At 53.5% G+C, this 20,861-nt stretch overlaps 1 protein-coding gene across 1 annotated transcript in view; it reads right to left on the reverse strand.

The window, feature by feature from the left end:
• Nucleotides 1–917: 917 nt before the first annotated feature.
• The window catches only part of TRPV3 (transient receptor potential cation channel subfamily V member 3), a 45,167-nt gene continuing 25,223 nt past the window's right edge, over nt 918–20,861 (reverse strand). Inside the window, exons 9-17 of the mRNA XM_036757055.1 lie at nt 19,660–19,818; nt 17,596–17,697; nt 16,465–16,538; nt 13,666–13,831; nt 13,144–13,210; nt 10,885–11,159; nt 9,353–9,465; nt 5,095–5,174; nt 918–1,012 (exon numbers count right to left, since the gene is read on the reverse strand). Of these exons, the coding sequence (XP_036612950.1) occupies nt 918–1,012; nt 5,095–5,174; nt 9,353–9,465; nt 10,885–11,159; nt 13,144–13,210; nt 13,666–13,831; nt 16,465–16,538; nt 17,596–17,697; nt 19,660–19,818 (1,131 nt within the window). The remainder of the gene's footprint in view (nt 1,013–5,094; nt 5,175–9,352; nt 9,466–10,884; nt 11,160–13,143; nt 13,211–13,665; nt 13,832–16,464; nt 16,539–17,595; nt 17,698–19,659; nt 19,819–20,861) is intronic.

Below are 20,861 nucleotides of genomic sequence, written 5' to 3' on the forward strand. Positions count from 1 at the left end.
TGCTGAATTGAAATTAATTCAAGAATCTCCCTCCCCTCACCCCACCTCTGTTAAGGTGGCTGCCTGAAGCCCCTGAATCTTGGTGGGTTCTGTCACCTCCCTGCTGGATCCCTTAGACAGTTTTGGGGTTTATCTTTCTGAAGCTCCAAGAGGCCCCAGGAGGTTAGGGAAGCCTAGTGTCAGGCTGTGGGAGCTGGGGAAGTCTGGTGGGACCCAGCAGCCACAAAGTCAGAGGTTGGAAATCTGCAGCCAGGGGCTTTCCTCACCACTGGGTCCCCATGAAGTGCTTTTGACTCCAAACTGAAATGTCTCTTATGTTAAACACGTGGCTCACTATGACTATCTCTGCTGGCTTATAGGGTTCCTCCACTTGGACAGGGATGGGACAGCTGTGGCCCAGGGCCCCCCTCCCCCGCCAGGGGACTCCTAAAGTCCAACAGGCCAAGAGTTGGGGGGAGGCCCCCAGCCCTCATGGGGCACAGACCCTTAGCCTGCTGGGAGAACAACGTGAGCATGGAAGAAGGAGGTTGGGGCCCCCACCACCAACATCGGCTCCTCTGTGGCCAGAGACCCTGGATCCACCTGGACCTCAGCTTAGGCCCCTGGTGGCCAGGCCAGGTTTGTGCCTCCTATAGGCAGAGAGCTCACACTGGCCTTTTCACCAAGGGACCAATGGCAGAAGGTCTGGCTGGACGAACAAGGCCAGATATGGAGACAGACAGGTAAAGTCTCAGGGACTCAGGGCCCGCCTGCTGGGCCCCTTCCTCCAAATGGGCTAGTACCCCCAAAGGCACCAGGGACAGTGCTGTCTGCCAGCCCACAGGTCCAGGCCCATGGGGCAAAACCATATTCCCAAGGACTTGGGTCCCGGGGTGCCGCAGCCTCTTCACACTAGGCCTCACACTGGCCTCTGCTGACTACACTGAGGTTTCAGGAACTTCATCCATCTCATCAAATGCATTAAGGGTGGTTTTGCTGTTGTATCTGGAGGAGTCCTGAGCTTTGCTGAGATCTGTTGAGGAAAAAGAAAAGAAGGGAGGGATGGAAGAAGGGAGGGGGAAAGAAGAGAGGAAGGGAAGGAAGGAGGGAGCAGGAAAGGAGGAGAGGAGGGAAGGAGAGGGGTCACTTTGGAAACCCTCGAAGGGCCAGGATCCTGGCTCTCCTTCCCCCCTACCCCCACTTCACCCAGGTTTCTAAACATACCAGCACCACAGGCTCTAGCCCTAAAGCTAGTGAGGAGGCCCCAGAGCTTCCCAAGTCCCTTAGATGGCCCTAGAATGAGATCCTCGTCCAGTGGCCAGATGCATGCCCAGCACTGGTCCTGGCCTCCAAGTCTGGCCCACCTGATGGCACAGGCTACAGTTGACATTCCACTGGCAGGACCTTTGAGGCCCAAGGTCCCTCCCCACTACGTTTGTAATGTCGCATCAGTACAAAGTAGGCAGTGTGGAACAGTAGGCAGGGCCCTGGGCCTCAGCTCCACAGAGCTCCCACCATCCGGCTGGTCCTATGACGTGAAGCAAGTCACTTCATCTTTCCTGGCCCAGTCTCTTCACCTATAAGAAGAGGGCGATAATGCCAGCCCTTGCCTCCCTGCTGGGGTGCTGAAAATCACACACACACACATAAGTGGATGAATGAATAAAGGTGATGTAGATAGATAAAGATGTGGAAGAAAGGACTCTGCAAATCTCAAAGTGCGGTGCAAATCTACCTAGGTGAGGAGGATTTGGGGGGTCACGGGCTATTCTGTTCTGGCAGAATGCATGACAGTGGAAAGGGACCTGGATTTGGAGGCATGGGACCAGGGTTCAAATCTTGCCCCTGCCCTTGGTTTCTGTGTGATCTCTGGGCCATTAAATGCCAGGGAAATGGGCATTGTCTGTATGAGCCTCTTCGGCCCTTTGGGAGTCATACCCCAGCACAGGGAGTGGGGCAAGCCTGGCTGTAGGAGGCTGAAGGGACCTCGGTGGCCAGCAACCCCAGGTGGCCAGTGACCCCAGGGAAGCCAGCCGCAGGAGGAAAGGCCCTGAGGCTTTGGGCTGATGCTGCCTTGGTTGGCTTGGGCAGTCCTCCACTGTCCTCCTCACGTGTGAGCGCCTGGGGGCCGTCAGAGGTCTCTGCACAAGAGGACTGGGGGCTGATCTCTCTAGCACCATCATCTCTCTGTGACTCTGGAAGGGAGCAGCCACTCACCGGCACAGGTCAGCAGGGCTCAGGATTAGTGCCTGCTGCATGTCCAAAGCTTTCAAGTGAAGCCTGGGGCCTGCCTGGTCCAGAGGCCTGGAACTTGTCAGTGTGAGATTGCTGCCCATCCTGTGTGGCTTTCATCTGCGTCTTCCCAGGTGGAGCTTTCTTCACATTTTCTGGACGCTGCACATGGGCTGACCGTGGGCTGCCCTTGCATCATGCGGCTGGGCCACCTTTCCTTCCATCTGGGTGTTTCTCTGCAGCCTGACCACCCCTCTCCATTGCTGCCTGGGCAGATGATCCCCAATCCAATTATTTGGAGATGGCCAAATTCCATGACTTGAAGCCAGACACCATCCTTGGAGAAATCCTAATCTCAGCTACCAGGGAGTCTGAGGCTGGCAGATCTGGGACTCTGCTGGCTGAATGTCTGCACAAAGTTTGGCGCCCATATTATGGGCTCTGGGGAGCAGGGGGCCACCAACCAGCCTGGGTCAGAGGCAGAGTCAAAGTTCTTGGCCTGACTCTGCGTCCAATGTTCTCCATGACAGTGGTGAGCGCCTTTGGGGAGAAGCTGTCTCCCTGTTTTCAACTCCCTTAATACAAATAATTGTCCTAGATGGCAAAATAGGTGTATGACTCTAACCTCTTGACTCCCTCTCCCTCCCCCCCCCCATTATATACGTAAAATCTTGATGTGTGCAGGGAGACACTTTGCTGGAAGAGCATCTATAAAGCAGAGATTTGCTCAATTGAACCCAATGCTTTCTGATAATATGGGGGAAAAAAGCCCAGCGGGTCCTATGTTTTCTAAATCTCTCCATCAACCATCTTGTTGTAGAGATGGGGTCTGCTGAGGGGGACGGCTTGTGGAAGCCTGCCTGCTCCCTCAGTGTGGCTGGGGATCATCCTTCTAAGGATGCTGTCCAGATGGGGAAGGACTAGTGGTCTTTTTCTGGATGCTTTTGGGGTAACAGTGGAGTCTGAGATTCTTTCACGCCTTTGGTGTTCTCCTCTCCTCGACTTTGAGAATCAGTCCCTTGATGTCCTCAGATTCACCTCGTCTGTGTACGTACCTGGTCATTAAAGCGTCTTTGTCTTTTTCAGCAGCATGTCTTCCCCTTCCTCATGACGGACATCGAGGATGGTGAGGTAAGAGGCCAGCCATGGTGGCCCCAGTGTGCTGGGTGTGTCTGCAGAGGGCTTCCATCTTCCATCTGTGGGTACTCTTTCCAGCTTGGTCCTTAAGTACTGTTGGGTTGATTTGCCTCTTTAGGTCTCTCGTGAGCTTTTCTTCGAGCTGGGTTTTCTTCCTCTGCTCCCCAGCTTCTCACGGGGGGGACACTGTTCATATTCTTCCATGACTTCTCAGCGAAGAGTTAGAAAAGAGTCTAGTCTACACCAGCCGGGCTTTAAGCTGCCGTCTCTCCACACAGCACTGGGATCCCTAGTTTGCTGAGAGAAGCGATCTCAACTGACTGACCTCATTGAACTTCTGTCGCTGTCCATTATTCTGTCCATTTCCCATTTGGGGCATCAATCACTTTTTAAATGGGTCGGGGTGGAGTCGTCTTAACCTGCCATCTCCTCCTTTTTCAAATTCTCCCTCCGAATTTTAATTTTGATCTTGGCTCTAACAAGTTGGGGCTTGGGCCATCATTAAGAATGATGCCCACCTCCATAAGGAGCCACTGTCTATTAATGCATTTCTATTTGGAGCATGATGTGACATGGGGCTCACTAAGCCTGGAACCCCCTTACTCTCTTCTTGAAAAAAAAAAGTTTTCAGGATGTGTGGCTGTGAAACATAGACAGTCTACAGGTGTTTGGCTTCTTCTTCATGCCTGGTGCCTGAGTTGTAATCTTGGGCACCTCCCCCTATGTCCGGCTCTGCACTGAAGTTACTTCCTATCAAAATGGTATTTCTTTCATGGGAGGGGGGCCATCACGTTCTTTGGAGAATCTCTCCCACATCCTTCATCCTCCACCATGGCTGGTGTGTAAGCTGCAGCCCTTCTCGGTGACTTTCTGGCAAATGCTTGCACTGCCCCATGAGATGCCCCAATGTCTGGCATCAGGACGCTCTTGGTTACGTTGGCCACACAGTGGGGCCACCTCCACCCACTGTCCCATCCTCTTCTCCTGAGAGAAGCCACGGACCATTCCCCTCCACGGAGCTGCATTTCCCTTCTCTCTCCTGGTTTTGTGCATAGTGAGCATGTCCCCCAGTTTGCTGGTTCCTTGGTCACAGGACAAGGGTTTTCCATTCACTACCAGCAGCGAAGTTGAAGGCAGAAGCCCAACAATGGTATGCTTCTTAGCATCATCTGACGGCTCCCCACCCGACACTCTGCCACATCACTGAAGACGGGAAGGGGGCCGTGGAAGACCAACCGACTGGGTGAAGCTCTTTAGCCAAGGATCCCACCCTATGGGGCCAGGCCAGCCTCCCCTTATTTAGCTAGGCTGGCATTTGGGAAGGGTTCAAAGCCTTTCCATCATGGTGGAAACTGCCCTCCCCCCCCCTCCCCGCCCCACGTTAGCACAGGCTCCAGGAGCCCAGGTCTCCCTCTATGCCCCTGAGGCATCGGAGTAGGACAAGGAGAGGTCCTCCATGATGGATATTCATTTCTAAAATGAGATAAAAGGAAAGCTGAGCTTGTTTGGAGATTCAGCTGGGTCCACTGCACATCAGGCCTCCGGACTGCCAGCCTTCGGCTCTCCCCATTGGCCCACACTGCCTTCCTAGAATTCCAGCTAATAGACGTGGTGGATCTGACGTCTGCAAGCAGCCTCCGCGCTTGTCCCAGCCCCGCCCCAAGTCAGGCCGCCGCGCCCCTCCCCCAGTCAGGCCGCCCCGCCCCCTCCTCCAGGGCATCCAATCCAGCTTTGCTGGGACGGTACCTAGCCGACGTAGCGGCCCCGGATCTTCATTAATGAAGGAGACGTGAGTTTTCCATTCTGTCCATTTCACTTCATTTATTCTGTATAAACAACAAAGACAAAGTGGACTCGTTACTTGCTACCATGGATGTCCCTGGCTGCCAGCTGGCCCTTCCTGATCTCATGGAGGGTCACATCCGGGCCTGATACTGGACTGCAGGAGGCCTGGACGCCAGGCCCAGCTCTTCCACTTACTAGCTGGGTCCTCTCCTGTTGGACCTCAGTTCCCTCATCTGGAAAATGGGAACGAGGCCCTCTGGGACAGTGACAGCAGGAGATCCAGAAGATCAAAGAGGCGAGAACCCCACCCCCAGATGAGAGGGCCAGGGGGGTTCGATGAGGAGGCGGAGGGGTCTCACCTGGGAGGACTAGACTAAGGTCAGGTCAATGTGGGGAACCAGGGAGGGGCTAGGCAGTGAGTGACCAGAGCCTGGGCAGGCAGACCCCCAAAGGGCAGCCCAGCCTACTGGCCCCTGACATTGTGTCTGATGAAGCGGCAGTCCGAGACAGATCCCGTTAAGGTTGTGACACGCCCACCATGCAGCCTCCTCCCTCTGCCGCCTCCATCCCTAACAAGAAGCACTTATTAAGCACCTACTGTATCAGGGCAGCTAAGTGGAACCGTAGAAGATCTGGAGAAGATCCAACCTCAAACACTCACAGTCAGTGTGACCCTGGACAAGTCACTGTACCTCTACCTGCCTGTTTCCTCATCTGTAAACTGAGGCTCATAATAGCACCTGCCTCCCTGGGTGGTTGTGAGGACTGAGAGAATACCTAGCGCAGTGCCTGGCACATAGTAGGTGCTCCAGAAATGTTAGCCTCATTGTTATTGGGGAGCTCCAAGGTCGAGAGGACCCCGGTGGCCAGCTAGTCCAACTTCTATCTAGCAAAAGTCTCCTTTGTGGAGCGCTGGACACAGGAACAGCCAGCCTCAGCTCAGAGGCCTAACCCTGAGCCTTCTCCCGCCACCCCGCTGACCCCTAGAGACAAGCAGGCCGGTCTAATCTGTACAGTCATGGCCCGCCCCAACCCTAACCCTAAAAGCTGAACGTAGCCGGGTCCTCCAATTGTCTACGTGGCACGTCTACAGCATGTCTGGCAGCTAGGGGGTCCCACCGTGCACAGAGCACCAGGAAGAATCATCCATCTTCCTGAGTTCAAATCTGACCTTGGACACTAGCTGGGTGACCCTGGGCAAGTCACTTGACCCTGTTTGCCTCAGTTTCCTCATCTGTAAAATGATCTAGAGAAGGAAAAGGCAAACTATTCCGGTCTCTCTGCCAAGAAAAACCCTAATGGGGCCAGGAAGAGTCAGCCACGACTGAAACCACTCAACAAAGACAACTCTGCACCTTGGCCTGTGGGCTGCTGCAGCGCCCCAGGATGGCAGAGGCTTGTCAGACTCCGCCGACTGGATATGACTTGGTCCCCATTCCCTGACCCATGAATTGCCTGAAGCTGACCAGCCAGGATCACCCTCAGCCTCGGACATTTTGTAGAGGTTCCAAACTCTCTCCTCCAGAGATTCCCAAGCTTTCTCTGGGGACTCTGGCTTGTTATGCAAAACAAATAACCTAGTGAAAGTGGGAGAGGGCCCTGAGGCTCCCACCTGCTTTGTTCTCTCAGGCTGAGTACCCTGAGCCCTCTCTCAGGTGCCCCAGCACTTGCTGTGGGGTTCCGCCTCCATTTTGCTGTATTGGCTGTCTTCTCTTTAATTCAGGTTGGCTAATGCCCTATGTGCCTGATGTCAGGTGAGCAGACAGCTGGTCTCCAGGGGCCTTGGGCTATCATGGCCAGCCAGGGTGAAAATGGCATCCCATGTTCCCTCCCTGCCTCAAATCCAGCTTTTGCTTTAAGCATCTCCTTCTTCCATAGGGTGTGTTTTTTTTCCCCTAGGGAGACTATTTTCTATGGAGACCAAATTGTGGGACACATCCCTGTGGCGTATGATATGGGCCAAGTTTGGTAGGAGAGTGGGTAGCTCTCCTCAGGGCACCGGACAACTTGGCCTCTAAAATGAACTGTTTATGAGCGCCTGGGCAGGACAAGATGGTAGACAACATCAATAAGTCACTGGGCTCACTGCCTGCACCTTTGACCTCTATGTCTCGGGGTAGGCCTCAGCACACACCAGCGCGTCTACACAAGGTACCAGCAGAGTGGCAGAGCTAAGGCAGAAGCCAAGACTGTCTCATAAAGCTTGTCTTTCCCCCTGCCTGCTCCCTCTTGGCACATTATGTGACCCAGAAATCCCACCTCCTCCATGACTTGGGATTTCCCCAACTTGTTCAGTGGCCAGTGTTGGAGGGTAGCCCAAGTCCATTTGTTCTTCGGGGCGGAGTCTCTGGAGGTAATAAAGTGATCACCGGATAAGCTCCTCCTCCACCTGCCCAGGCCTGCAGCTCTCCCAATATGGCCCTCCCTTTGAACTTCTCCACAATGACTATGCTGGACAAGTCGAGCCTTCCCTTCCCTCACGTCTTCTCAGGCATCATCTCATGGGCCACTACATTTCTCCCAGAGTAACATCTAGCCGGCTGGGCACTGGCCACAGAGTAGACCCACCAGTCCTGGGTGCTGGCACTCATTGATAAAACTCCTTCCCTCACTTCTTGGTGGTCAGTGCTAGAGCCTCAGTGGTAGAGACAGGCCCAGACAAGCTCTTTCTAATGACCGTTTTCCCCAGAAAATGGGCAGGGCTGCCGCCTTGGCCCACTAGATGAGAAGGCAGTCTGCCCCACCAGAAAGGGTTAACTGCACTTCTCTGCCTTGAATATGCTGAATTCATAGCAGGCTCTAGCAGTGGGCATGGTGGGCACACAGCTGAGGTCTGTGCCAGGCAGTGTGTTAGCCATTGCTGGGGAAGAGGATATGGCAGTGATGTCCCCAAGTCCCCTACAATGGCTAGATTATGCAGGGCCAGACAATGGATCCTTAGGGCCCTGAGAAGAACAAGAGATGTTTAGGGCACTACCCCAGCCAGGTCTGCTGTGGCCAGACCAGAGTGAAGGCTGGGGCATTCTGTGAGGCCCTTCCCCATCCCTGGGGCACCATTGGTGCTCAGAAGCTCACTCTGGCCCTCGAATCCACCAGAATTCCCTCCTCCACAGACAGGATGTGGACCTGAGTCCAGCTAAGGGAGAAAGTCCTCACAGGTGACCTTTGGCTGCTCTGAGGCCCCACGCTGAAGTCTGTTCAGAGCCACAGTGGGCAGCATTAGAACCTGGGGTGGGGTGGGAAGGGAGGATCCCAAAAGCCCTGAGGCTGGAGATCAGACCCTGGGAAGGGATTCTTCTCCCCACCCAATTGTGAAGGGGCTAAATCCAGCAGAGGGAAGGAGGGAAGGCTGCCAGGGGAGAAGCTTTCTGCCCACTTCTTACTCCCAAAGAGCTGCCGCCACCCCCCAGGATCCCCTACCACAGCATCTGGGGGCTGCAGAGGCTCCTCTGGGAAGGAGACAAAAGCCAGGTATGTGGAGACAGCAGAAACCTTTCACATGCCCCAGCCGCCAAGCCAGGCTGCCTAAGCAGGGCCCTGACACCTCTGGGGACCCATAAACTCCTCTGTCTGGGACAGAAAGCCCTTGACAAGCTGGCTCCTTCTGGCCCCCTCCAGTCTTCTTACCCATCTCTCCACCCCCCCCACCCCAACACACACACACACACACACACACACACACACACACACACACACACACACTGGCCTATTACTCACACCTGGCCTTTGGCTCTGGCCATACACCACACCTGTGTCAAGCTCCCTCCTCCCCTCTGCCTGGTGAAATCCCCTCAGTCTCAGCTCAGGAGCCACCCTCTGTGTGTAGCGGCACCTGATCCTTCGAAGTAGCTGCTGGTGTCCTCCCTCCCCCATGCGTCCATTCTTACAATCTAGTCTGTGTGTATTTAGCACATGCACGCACTGCCTCCATAGAAAGTAATGAGAGCAGGGATGATTTGCTTTGGTCTTCCTCTCCCTACCATCTTTCACAGCACCTGGCACACAGCAAGCGATTAATAAATGCTGACCTATGGCAGTCAATAAGCATTTATTAAGCACTTACTATGTGCTGTGCTAAGCACTGAGTGATCCCTGAATACCAGGAAAGCCCTAGCTTAAATGATGAGCCACAGGAGAAGCCCCACAGCAAGATGGCAGCTCTGATGTGACTCAAGGCAGGGCTACTCCTGACACCCTTTGGGGCAGCCCACACACTCACCTCAGACACAGCCTGAAGTCTTCATCAGCCACTTTGCACAGTTCTCCCATGCGGAACTTACTCCTCAGCCACTCGGGCAGCAATTTCTCAAATTCCAGAATGGTCCTGGCTCTCTGGCAAGGAAACACAAGCATGGGCTGAGACCCTTGGACCCAGCCTGGGAGCCCCTTAGGGAAGACAGTGCCCAGCTCATGCAATCAATCTTCAAGGACTGGAGGGGAGGAGGAAAGGAGGCTGAAAATACTCCCATGACCTTGAGTGTGTTTGAGGCAGTGTGGCCTCAGGAGCCAGAGCTGGGAGGGACAGTCCAGGGTATGGGGAACTGGCTTTATGTGAGCTTTCTCTAGAAGCTATGTGACCTGGGGACATCCACTACCCTCTCTGTTCCACACAATGACAAGGTTGGAGGCAATGGTCTCTAAACTCCTTCCCCATCCAGAAATCTGGGGGGCGATGTAACAGACCAATGCTGTTATTTATCCATGACCCAGGCTTGCGGGTAACGAGCTCCTGGCCCAGGCTGGCCTCCCTTGCTGAGCTCTACTGGTGAAGCACCAGCCACAGGCCCAGATCTCCCTGTCTTAACAAGCCTTCACTTGGTGGTGTCCCCTAGTTCAGCTGCTGCCCACCAGCTCCCCCTTCCTTCTGCCAAACTCCTGAAAAGCACCGTCGACTCCCATTGCTTCCCAATCCTCTCCTCTCCCTCACTTCTCAGCCCCGTACAGACCAGCTCCCACCAGGGAACAGCTCTCTCCAAAGCTAGCTAGCCGCTGATCCAGGTGGTCCATCCTCAGGTCTAGGCCTTCTGGACTGCTCTGCAGCTTCTGGCGTCGTCAGTACCACCTCCTCTGGATGCTCCCCCTTCTTGGCATCTGTCAGTGACTCTCCTCCTTTCTGGTCCCCCTCCTCCTCCTCTATGGGGAATCTCTCTTTCTTGGCCCCTTTGCCCTCATCCCCTTCCCTAGGCCTGGCTCCTTCCCCCCTCTACGCTTTTCCCTGGTGATCCCATCAACTCCCAGGAGCTCATCACCCAGCCCAGACCCTCTGCTGAGCCTCAGTCCCTTGCCACCAGACATTCCACATCAACAAAATAGTCTTCCTAAGATGTAAGTCTGACCTGACTACTCCCCTTCCAAAGAAATACATCCCCAGGGGCTCCCTATCACTTCTGGGAGAAAACACCAGTGAGGCGTGAAAGCCCTGCAAAGACAGTCCTCACTCCCCTGCTCGGCTTTACATGGGGCCCTTGTACCTCTGCTTCTGTCTCAAAGGCACCTCCTTCCTATTCCCTGCACATGACCCTCCATATCCGGCCTTCATGCCTTTGCATTGGCCGTCCCCATTCCTGTACTTTTGAGGGGATGCCATGGAACCAAGTTCTCCTGGTGCTCCAGCTTTCTTAGACATCATCTCCCTGGCACAATGGAAGGAGCCTGGTTTCTGGTCCCAGTTTTCTTACAACCTTGCTGTATGACCTCGGGCACATGGGCCTCAGTTTCCCCACCTGTCAAAGGGGCCCAGGGTCTGCCCACCTGGAGACGCCAGATCCGCTCACTCTCCTTGGAGATGTTCTCCACGGTCTCCCCCATCAGGGCGATGAGCATGTTCAGGAGGAGGACGAACGTCAGGATGACGTAGGTGATCAAGAGGAAGAGGAAGAGGATGGGGTACTTGGAGTTCTGCTGGATGTTGAGGTCTCCCAGGCCGATGGTGAGCTTGAAGAGCTCCAGTACCGCGTCGCTGAAGCTTCCGTAGGAGCTGCACTCGGGGTTGCTCTGGGGGCACTTCTCAATGAGGGAGGCGAGGGCTGGTTGGGGAGGAGGACAGAGAGTTACCTACCCACAAAGCAAGCTGCTCCCCCCTGGCGGGAATGTCCCCTTCCCTCCCTGCCTCTCAAATCCAACCCCCATCTGAGTTCAAAAATCACAGGAACAAAGAACGTGGTCACATGGTCAACACAGAGGACCCACGCATGATCACAGGCTACGTGCACATGAGCCCCACGCGTGACCACACGGTTAATACAAAATACGGCGCCTGCGGCTGCTAAGCATGGTGGGAAGCACAGGCATGGAGGACTTTTCTTTCTTTAGAACATTTTAAGGATAGATCCAAGATCAAGAGTTAGGCTTGCCTGCCGAGGAGAAATGCTAGAAGCTTTCAGAGGTTCTTCCTGCTACCCACAACTAGCACTCTGGGAATGCCAGAGCCAGAAGACAACAAAGAAAACAGAAGGTGGGTGAACATCAGCAAAGAGTGTTCCCTATCTGCGGGTGAAGCAGGTTTAAGGCGTCAGCCGTGAAAGTCATTGGGGCAATTCATTGCTTCGAGCAAATCCTGTTGCTATTCAGTCATGTCTGACTCTCTGTGACCCCATTTGGGATTTTCTTGGCAAAGATACTGGAGAGGTTTGCATTTTCTTCTCCAGCTCATTTTACAGATGAGGAAACTGAGGCAAACAGGGTTAAGCGACTTTCCCAGGGTCACACAGCAAGTAGCCGAGGCCATATTTGAAGTCAGGTCCTCCTGACCCTGGTGCTCTATCCACTGCTGCCCCACCCTAAATCCTGCCGTCTCATAAAGGCCGTTTTATAGCCTCTCTCTGCCAGGAAATGTTCCCAGTCGACCTCAGGCCACTTTGTGCTCTCCTACCACTGCATATGGCCTGGACCCTGGACCCTGTCCCTGGTTTACACATGCCTTATACTGTGGTTTCATCCTGGGTTTCTAATGTTGACGTATACCTGGGATTTCTCCACCAGACAGGAAGCACCCCGAGGGCAAACACAACACTCTCTCTTTGGCATATCTCTCTTAGTATAGCTGGATAAACACTCTACCGTAGATGCTTGGCTTCCCTAATTTAAGGCTGAATAAATACATAAAAGTCTTAATCTGAGGCTAAAGGGCTTTTTTTTTGTTTTGATCACTGTATTATAATTGGCTTCCTTTGTAACCCTCAATGCACTTTATTTTAAATAATTAAAACTCCTACTCTGGCTTTACTCGACTTCCAAAAGTGTCCATCACACACCCCCCCAAAGGGGTTAAAAACCCCTGAAATAAATGAAAATGAAGCAGTGCTAGGGACTTCTGGCTAAAGGAAGAGCGCTTCAAATCTCCGGGGCGCCGAGAAGCAGCCCCGAGGGGTATCAGAGCTGCGTCCCAAGGGCGTGTGGGCTGCGCCGCGCGCGGGCAGCCCACAGAAGGGAAACCATGTGGCTCCCTCTGTGAGAAGTGGAACAGACTTCCCTCTCTGCGCCCACTAGGCCAGGAAAACTCGGAAGGTTTTGTAGCGGTGGGACGTCCTAGCTAGTTCCTCTTGCCAGAGACCACGCGGGCCTGCAAGAGGACCACGCCCCGCACGGCCTCCGTCATGCCCAAGAGCCACGTGGCGGTGCCTCGCTGTGGCATCCCAGGTTTTCTAGCACTGACTCAAATCCAACACCTGGTGCCAACTCAAGCCCAATGCCCACCTATCACAGGCTGTTAGGCTGTTCATTCTAATAACCAAAGGAGATTCAGGAAGATACCTAATCAACGGCTGAAAATGGGTCTGTGGTTAAGCTCCATGAATGGCCATGCAAATCAATTGAAAGATCGCCCATCAAGGACCGTGCATGCCCAATGCCGGGCCAAGCCGGCCTGGAGGGGCTGCCCCTGAGCCAGCCTGCTCTTTGATGGGGAATCTGTGGGCCTCAGCAGGAGGAGGAATATGCCTCAGGTGCGACCAGCTGGTCCCTCGGCGACGTTGCTGGCTCTTCAAAGAAAGGAAACCCTAGGACACTTACCCACGCCGAACCCAAGTAAGAAGACGATGTACACAAACAGAAACTTCAGAACGTCGTGCAAAATGACCTAAAAGGAAAGAAAGCGGTCACGAGGGACAGCATGGAACGTCCCGCGTTCCGCGAGCCCGGTCTCTCTCTTCTCTCAGGCTCCCTGGAAACCTGCCTCCTGCCCGCCCGAAGCCTCCCCGTTCCTCCTTCGCCTCTCCAGCAAGACAGTAAACCCCCTAAGGACAGAAGCCTTGCGTCGCCACCCCCGCCCCTGGGGTAGGGTCACAGGGTGCTCAGCATCCCATAGTTCTCCAGCCTCAGGCCGAGCACTTGAGGACTGCGGATCCTCAGAAGCCGGCCCCTGGCTGCCCTGAAGCTTCCCCGGCGCGCTCTCGCACCATCCTGCGCCTTCACACTGAACGTGGAAGGAGGCGTTTTCTCCATGCTGCCCGCCGTCGGTGGAGGCCCAGACCCCACTCGAGGCCGGGCTCTAGAGCAGCGGCCACGTGGGTGCCAAGTTTGGCGGCAGCTCACCTTTTGTATCATGACGCTGTACATGCCCATGGACTGGAAGCCTCGAGTGTAGTATAGCATGTTGGCCCAGCCCAGCGCCATGGCAAGCACCAGGCAGGCCAGGTATTCTTTGTAGGCAAACAGGTACAAGAAGACAGAGAGTATCACGAGCACAGCCTGAATGAAGCTGCGGGAGACACAGCCTCGGCGTAAGGAATCCCGGCCCCACCAGGGACTCGCCCCAAGTGGCATCTCCCCAGCCCCGGGACCCAGCGTGGTGACATCCCTTCTCCCACTTCCACGCCTTTACCCAGGCGGTTCCCCAGGTCTGGCATACATCCACCCTCATCTCTGCTCCACTGCCCCCTTCCCTAAAATGACTGTGTTTATGCCACGTTGTGTTGGCCGCTGGCTTCCGTGTGTGTGGACAAGTTGGTCTCCTGTCCTTCCCGCCCCGCCCCCCTCCCCATGCAAGCTCTTCGAGGGAAAGGACTTTTTCCTCTGTGTCTCTGTTAATAAATGCTTATTGGATTGACTTGAACGGGCATGGCACCCAAGGGTGGCTGGCCCTGGGCCCACGGGGGATGAGCGGCACCAAGCCCCCCTAAGTCCTAGGGCCTATTCTGGGTGCCGAACCCCGAAGGAGCAGGAGGGTTTGGGAGGGCTCCCTCCCTAGGAAGCACTCCCTACCTCCTACCCTTGTGACCCCTTCCCCCAACTCCTTCAGGGCAGGCAGGGAGACTGAAGGAACCACTGTTAGCAAAGAAAAGGCTATTCATTGCTGCCCAGTCAGGCCTCTGCCCTGAGGAAGTCACCAGGGTCTTTAAGGGAGGGGGTGCCCCATCCCCAGCTTTGTTGGTGCCATCAGCGGGTCTGAGTGGCGTCTTGAGGCGGGAGAGCCTTTGCCCTGTGGCCTGGAAGATTTAGCTTCCCTTCAGAGCTACCTCCTCCAAGAGACCCTCTCTGATGCCCCAGTGGTTCGCATGTCAGATGACTGCATTTACCGCATACTTATTTGGTATTGACTTATATTGGGTTTGATGTTTTCTCTGAGAGAATGTAGCCTCAGCACCCAGCACTGACTCCCCTCTCTGCCTTAACTGGATGCTCTTTATTCATCCAGGCCTGGCACACAGTAGGCATTTAATATATGCTCATTCAATTGAACCCTACCTCCAGCATATGTCAGCTGGAGGCTGGGGGTAACTCACAACTCACATTGGCCAAGAGCTCAGCAGCCCCCTAGTCTGACCGAGAGTGGACCAAGAATCCCAGAACTCCCAGATTCCTGACAGGCAGTCTCTGCTCCGAAGCCTGGGTGGGGGGCCCTCTCCCCTTCCTCTCTTCCCAAGGCAGCACCAATTGTGGGGAAGTCTTCCTGCCTTGGTCCTACCCCCTGCCGCTGGTTCTGCCCCCAGCACCCAAGCAGAACCAGGCTCCAAGCCAGCTCTCTAGTCCCTCCCCACCCAAGGCTAAACACCTAGAGTTCCTCCAGCCTTCTCTGTTGACCCTTCCCCATCCTAGTCACTTCCTTGGATGCATCTCTCCTAAACTGTGAGGCCCAGACCTGAACCTATATCTGATGAGGCCTGACCAGGGCCAAGTTCAAAGGAGTTCTTCCTGAGCCCTTCTGCCCTCCCCCTCCCCCACCTTAGCATCCTCATTACATTGGTGACAGGAGGGACCTCTAAAACCCTGGGGGGGTCTCCTTCCTCCACTTGTGGCGTGGACATTTTGGATCCCAATATAAGGCTTTGTACTCATAAAGCCTCCTTTTCTCAGATGTGGTCTGAATCTCTTGCCCACTCATCAGTAACCATGAATGTCAGGCTTGGATCCCTGGGTGTGGACTTCTGAGCACTAATGACTGAGGGAACAGTCCTACCATCACTCCCAAGAGTAGCATGAGAGACCTCATTAAGGGGATCACGGACATCTAGAGAGCTCCCATTTGTGATGTTGTTTTGATCTATTTACTCTGCTACAAAAATCCCCAAATGATGTTTATTTGGCCTGATCTGTTCTTGATGAAGGTTCCTGTGATCACTGCTTCCCTTTCTAAATGTTTACTACCCATCCCTTTAACAATATGTTCTAGAATTGTGCCAGAAATCAGTCAGGGTCACTGTTCTGTGGTTTGTGACCTCCTTCCTTTTCCTTTAGTTAAGCATCAACATTTGTGCCCTTTTTGAAGCCTGTGGTTATCCTTCCCTCACAGATCACTGATGGGGGCTCAGAAATAGTACCCAATCCAGGCAGCATCTACTAAGGATCTGCTCTGGGCAAGGCCCTAGGATGGATGGGGGGATAATAAAGGCACACTCACACCTGCCACCAGCCTGGAGCCCAGCCAGGGCAGTCGGGGAATCTCAAATTGTCCCCGTATCCTGGGTTTGAACCACCTGAGAGCTGCTTTTGTCCTGTTCCTTCCAAGGCTTGGATCATAAGCAGAAGAAAGTGGGAGGTGCTCTGCTTCTGTGCTGCTGTCTGTTATCATTATGCCAGCCTCAGCCCCACCAGCCCACCGCCTACTAACTCTTCTTGGACCTCCTCTTTCCACCAGCACAGCTTTAAAAGGAATGGCCTGCTGGTGGTCCTTAGCTCGCCTTCCAGGCCCAGCTGGCCTTGTAACATCAGCTGAACTCCCGCCACGGGCACCAGCATCCCAAAATGGCGATGCTTCCGAACTCTCTCTGCATTACCTGTGCTTGTCTCCCTCAACAACCTTCTTCCAGTGACTCAGCCCTTCTCTCCCCAGCAAAGAATCATTTCCCACACACATCACCATATGTGCCACACCCCTTCCCCACAAGCACTCACAATGCAAAGTGGAACCAGGCATCAGAGAGGATGGACTGCAGGTCTGAGGGCCTCAGCAGGAAGATCGCGATGCCCTAGGAGAGGAAGAAGTTCCACAGCTGAGGAAATACATTCCCCCCCAACCCCACCCCCGCAAAGCCCTTTATTGGAGGGTTTAGGAGCCTGGTCTAATTCAACTCAATCAAATATTTGCTGAGCACCTGCCCTGTGCCAAGCATGGTGCTGGCCCTGGGCATACAAGTACAGGGAGTAGTTCCTGCCCTCAAGGACCTTACCAAATCAAGGGAGACAACTCATATACACATAAGCACAATATAGACCAGAGGTTGCCGGGGCAAAGGAGAAATCAAACAGCTCTAGGAACTGGGGGAGTGGGGTGGGGAGTGAAGTCAAGGAGGGCTTCCTGGAGGTGGTGGAACCTGAGCTGAGAGAATGCACTCCAGCAATGGGTGGCAGCTTGTGAACACACTTGGAGGAGGGAAATGAAGGAAAAGACAGGTCAAGTTTGGGAAGAGTGTAGCAAGGATGGATGTAGCACACATGAAGGTCAGGGGAGGGGGAGAGGGAGAAACAGACAGGAGAGAAAGAGAGACCAACAGAGAGAGTGGAAAGAGTGCTTGTCTCAGTTTTCTCATCTGCAAACTAAGGATGCTGCTTGCAGCATATGCCTCCCAGGGTTGTAGTGAGCATGGGATGAAGCTTTACACAAACATTAGAGAACTAAGAAATGTTCTCATCGTTAATTTGCTCTTCCACACAGGGGAAACTGAGGCCCGAAGAGATAAGGACACTTGTCCAAGTTGTCTCATGAAGTGGGAGGCTGACCTCCCAGCTCCTTGTGCCTCCCCCCTCCTGGAAGCATTGGTTGCTACACCGCTCCCATGCCGCAGATAAGGAGTCTGAGGCTCAGAGACCTGAGTGACCAGTGCCTCAGATTCCCAGCAGCTGAGTGAGATGGGGGCTTATCAAGCACCAGGAAGCCCTTCCAGTATCCTGGAAATGCCAGCTGTTGTTAGCATCACCTGTGGTGGCCATGCCAGGAAGAGGAGGAGAAGACAGAGTTCTGCCCTCTTTCCAGGACAGTTCAGAGCCCATGTGCTGGGCAGCAGGGGCAGGGTGCAGGCCACTAACCTCTTTCACAGAGATGCATGTGGCCCAGATCAGCACGAACATCCTTCCGATGAGCTGCAGCCATCCCATCTTGTGTGTCAGGGCCAGTGGGTGCGGCAGTGCCTGGAAGTGGAGACACAAGGAGAATGGCAGGGTCTTTTGGGGACTTCCTGCCATGCCAGAGGCCTGCCCATAGGGAGCCAGTCCTTGTGACAGGCCCTCCAGGAGTGATTAGGATTGGTCTTGGAGCCTCAGACAAGTTGAACTGGGAGGGGTCTCAGTGGCCTCCAGTCCCACCTGTGGCTGAACAAACCCCTTCACCCCCAAAGCAGGATTGGCCATCAGTTTTGCCTTGAAGCCCCCGAGGAGGGAGAGCCTCCCACTCTCTGGGAAGCCAGGCTCCTGTGGGACAACTCTCACTGTCCCTACTGAACCTATCTGGCATCAGCTCATGGTTGAATCCTCCCTGTAAGTAATCTTTTAGGGGTTGGACTAGATTTTAGAGAAGCCCCCAGACCCAGAGGAGAAACAACTTTGGCCCATCCGGCTCTATCCCAAGACCACAGACGCTCTCCCCATGAAGAAAATGGAACAAATATTGTCCCCTCCCCTTTCCAGCTTTGACTCTGGCACCTCCATCCATAAACACTATTATGTGAATGACTGACTTTAGACTTCCCCACTGTGTTCACACTCACCATCTCAGCATCTCTCTAGAGCCTTCCAACAGCTCTGTAAGGCAAGCTAGACATGAATAGCTTTAAGCAAACACATAGCACCACAATGGATAGAGTATTGGGCCTGGACTTGGGAAGCCCTGAGTTCAAATCCATTCTCAGATACTTACTAGCTGTGTGACCCTGGGCAAGTCACTGCAAAATGGGGATCATAATGGCACCAACTTCCCAGGGCTGATGAGAGGATCAATGAGATCTCCCTTTCAAAGTGCTTTGCAGGTTTAACAGAGCTAGACACAGGCTGACTATTACTGTTGTGATGACTTCTCATTTTACAGAGGCCCCCAGGCTCCAGACATTGACAGATTGTTTATTTTCCTTGATTTAGAATCATCTGCAACATATTTCTTTTTATGAGTCTCCTCCTTCCCCACCTTTACAGCAAATATAAAATCCTCTGTCTGTCCTTCAAAGACCTTTGTGGCCTGGCTGTCCCTCCCTCCTTTTCCAGGCTCCTTACACTTTATTCCAACAGTACTCTTCCATCGAGTGGTACCAGCTTCCTACCTTGATTGGCTCAGAGTGAATGTAAGCAGCAACTGGTTCCGTTTTGGCCAGAAACCCTGAGGGTCTTCCCCTCCCAGAAGAAAAAACTTTTTGACTAGGTAAAGAGGCCTCATTTCTTACCTAGCCTTAATCACTGAATGGGCATTGCCTCAGTCACTGAGACCTGGGAAAAGACCTTAGCTTAAAAAGGCCAAGGTCTCCCACTAAATCCAGGGCCATCTCCAATCATCCTGATCTGCATGTGGCCACTGGACCCAGCTGGCTCTGGAGGAGAGAGTGAGGCCGATGACTTTGCACAGTCCTCCCTCATTTACATCCAATTCACTTGAAAATGAAGGACAAACAACCACAAACAACAGTTCAGAACCTGGATGGAGTCTGACAGAGCAGCCGTAGATACCCCTCTGACTGAGACTCATTGTTACCAATTGTGTAACATGTAGGAGTTTTGTTTCTTCAACTAGACCCTGAAGTCCTAGGTGCCAGGGTCCTATGACCTCTGACTGCATGAGAGAAGAGGAAAGAAGATGCTGTCAAGGATGTGGCTGCCATTTTACTTGTGAACCATTTCTGTCACCCAACCCATTTGGTGCTCTCACTGCCCAAGACCTCAGCTAGCTTCCAACAACAACCTCTGTATACTCTCTCGGTACAACACCCGGTGATTGAGCTGGGCTGGGCTCATGCCTTCCCCTTAGGTACACAGAGGTGACCCCTGATAGGACCTGTGCATGAAATCTAGTAGAACTGAACTCAAGATTATCAATCAAGATGAGAAGGGACTCGATTGGCTTACGCTATCATTCAGGGATGACTGCAGGCCGGTGGAGATCTCACGTACCTCCTCCTCCCGTGGCCGATAGTAAGAAACCAGGGTCAAGGTGATGTTATAAAGGAAATAGAAACAGAAGGACGTGAAGAACATGTATTTAGCAAATTTCTTCCATTTCATTCGCAGCAGGGTATGCAGAGGCTCAAGGGTCAGCATTTCATGGCGGTTCTATGGCCGGGAAATGAGAGAGAGGAGATTCAGTCAGGACGGGCCCCAGAACTAGGGGCAGGACAGGACAGACATAACCACCCCGTGTGGCCAGCTCCCTCACTCAGCTCCTGTGGTTTACTCTTAACTCTGTGAAATTCCCTGGCAGGTTTTGGAGGATACAGAATGACATTTAGGGACTTTAACAGAAATTTCTAATCCCAAATCAGAATTTTCTCACCTACGGCTGGGACCAAGTACTTCAAATCAGGTAGCAGGAGAAAAGTACAAAAAGCCCCAACCCCTTAGCTTGGGGCAGTCTGATGGCTTTTGAGGGCTGCCTGGCTGGGTATAGCAGTTCATAGCCTTCAACCACATGCTGAAAGCTCCCTAGCCCTTCCTTTCCAGGGAGAGGCTTCCTAGTCACTACACTCTAGCAGATGGCGGCAGAGCAACAGACTCAGACCAATGGAAATGCCCCGCAGAAAACAGGACACCCACAGCTCTACAGCACCAGTGGTGTGAGATGCCCTGGCCACATATGTTCCTATGCACCCTATGCTTTTGTCATGCACGTTTTTTGTCTATTTATGTGTTCCCTCCTCAATTGATGGTGTTGTGACCCATGAGCTATCTCCCATGTGGAAATGAGCAGATTTTCCTTTTATCGCTTAATCTGCCATCTTGTTTAATTCAATGTCTTTGTCTTGGAAACAACTTGTGCTTGAAACCCCTGAATCATGGGGGCCTCTGAGTGATGGCTGGGATTGGGTGCTGGGTCACCAAATGCCTCAAAGCTGATATAGCTCCTGGGGGCCCCTGTTTGAGAAGGGAGGCCCAGGCATCTCTGCCATTGTTTTCTCTGCCAAGGGGGATTATCTCTGAATTTCGAGGGACAGAACCAAACTGGCTGCCAAGGAGCTGATCCTCATGTGGGTAAGGAGATGTTTGCCCAGCTCCAAAGAGCCATCAGTGAGCTGAAGAACAACCACAAGCCCAGGCACTGAGAGATGTGACTGGGAGCCCTAATAATGGTCGAGCACAGGGTGGGGCTTTCATAATAA

The sequence above is a fragment of the Trichosurus vulpecula genome, chromosome 4 (genome assembly GCF_011100635.1).
Source record: "Trichosurus vulpecula isolate mTriVul1 chromosome 4, mTriVul1.pri, whole genome shotgun sequence".
In the NCBI taxonomy this organism is placed as follows: domain Eukaryota; kingdom Metazoa; phylum Chordata; class Mammalia; order Diprotodontia; family Phalangeridae; genus Trichosurus; species Trichosurus vulpecula.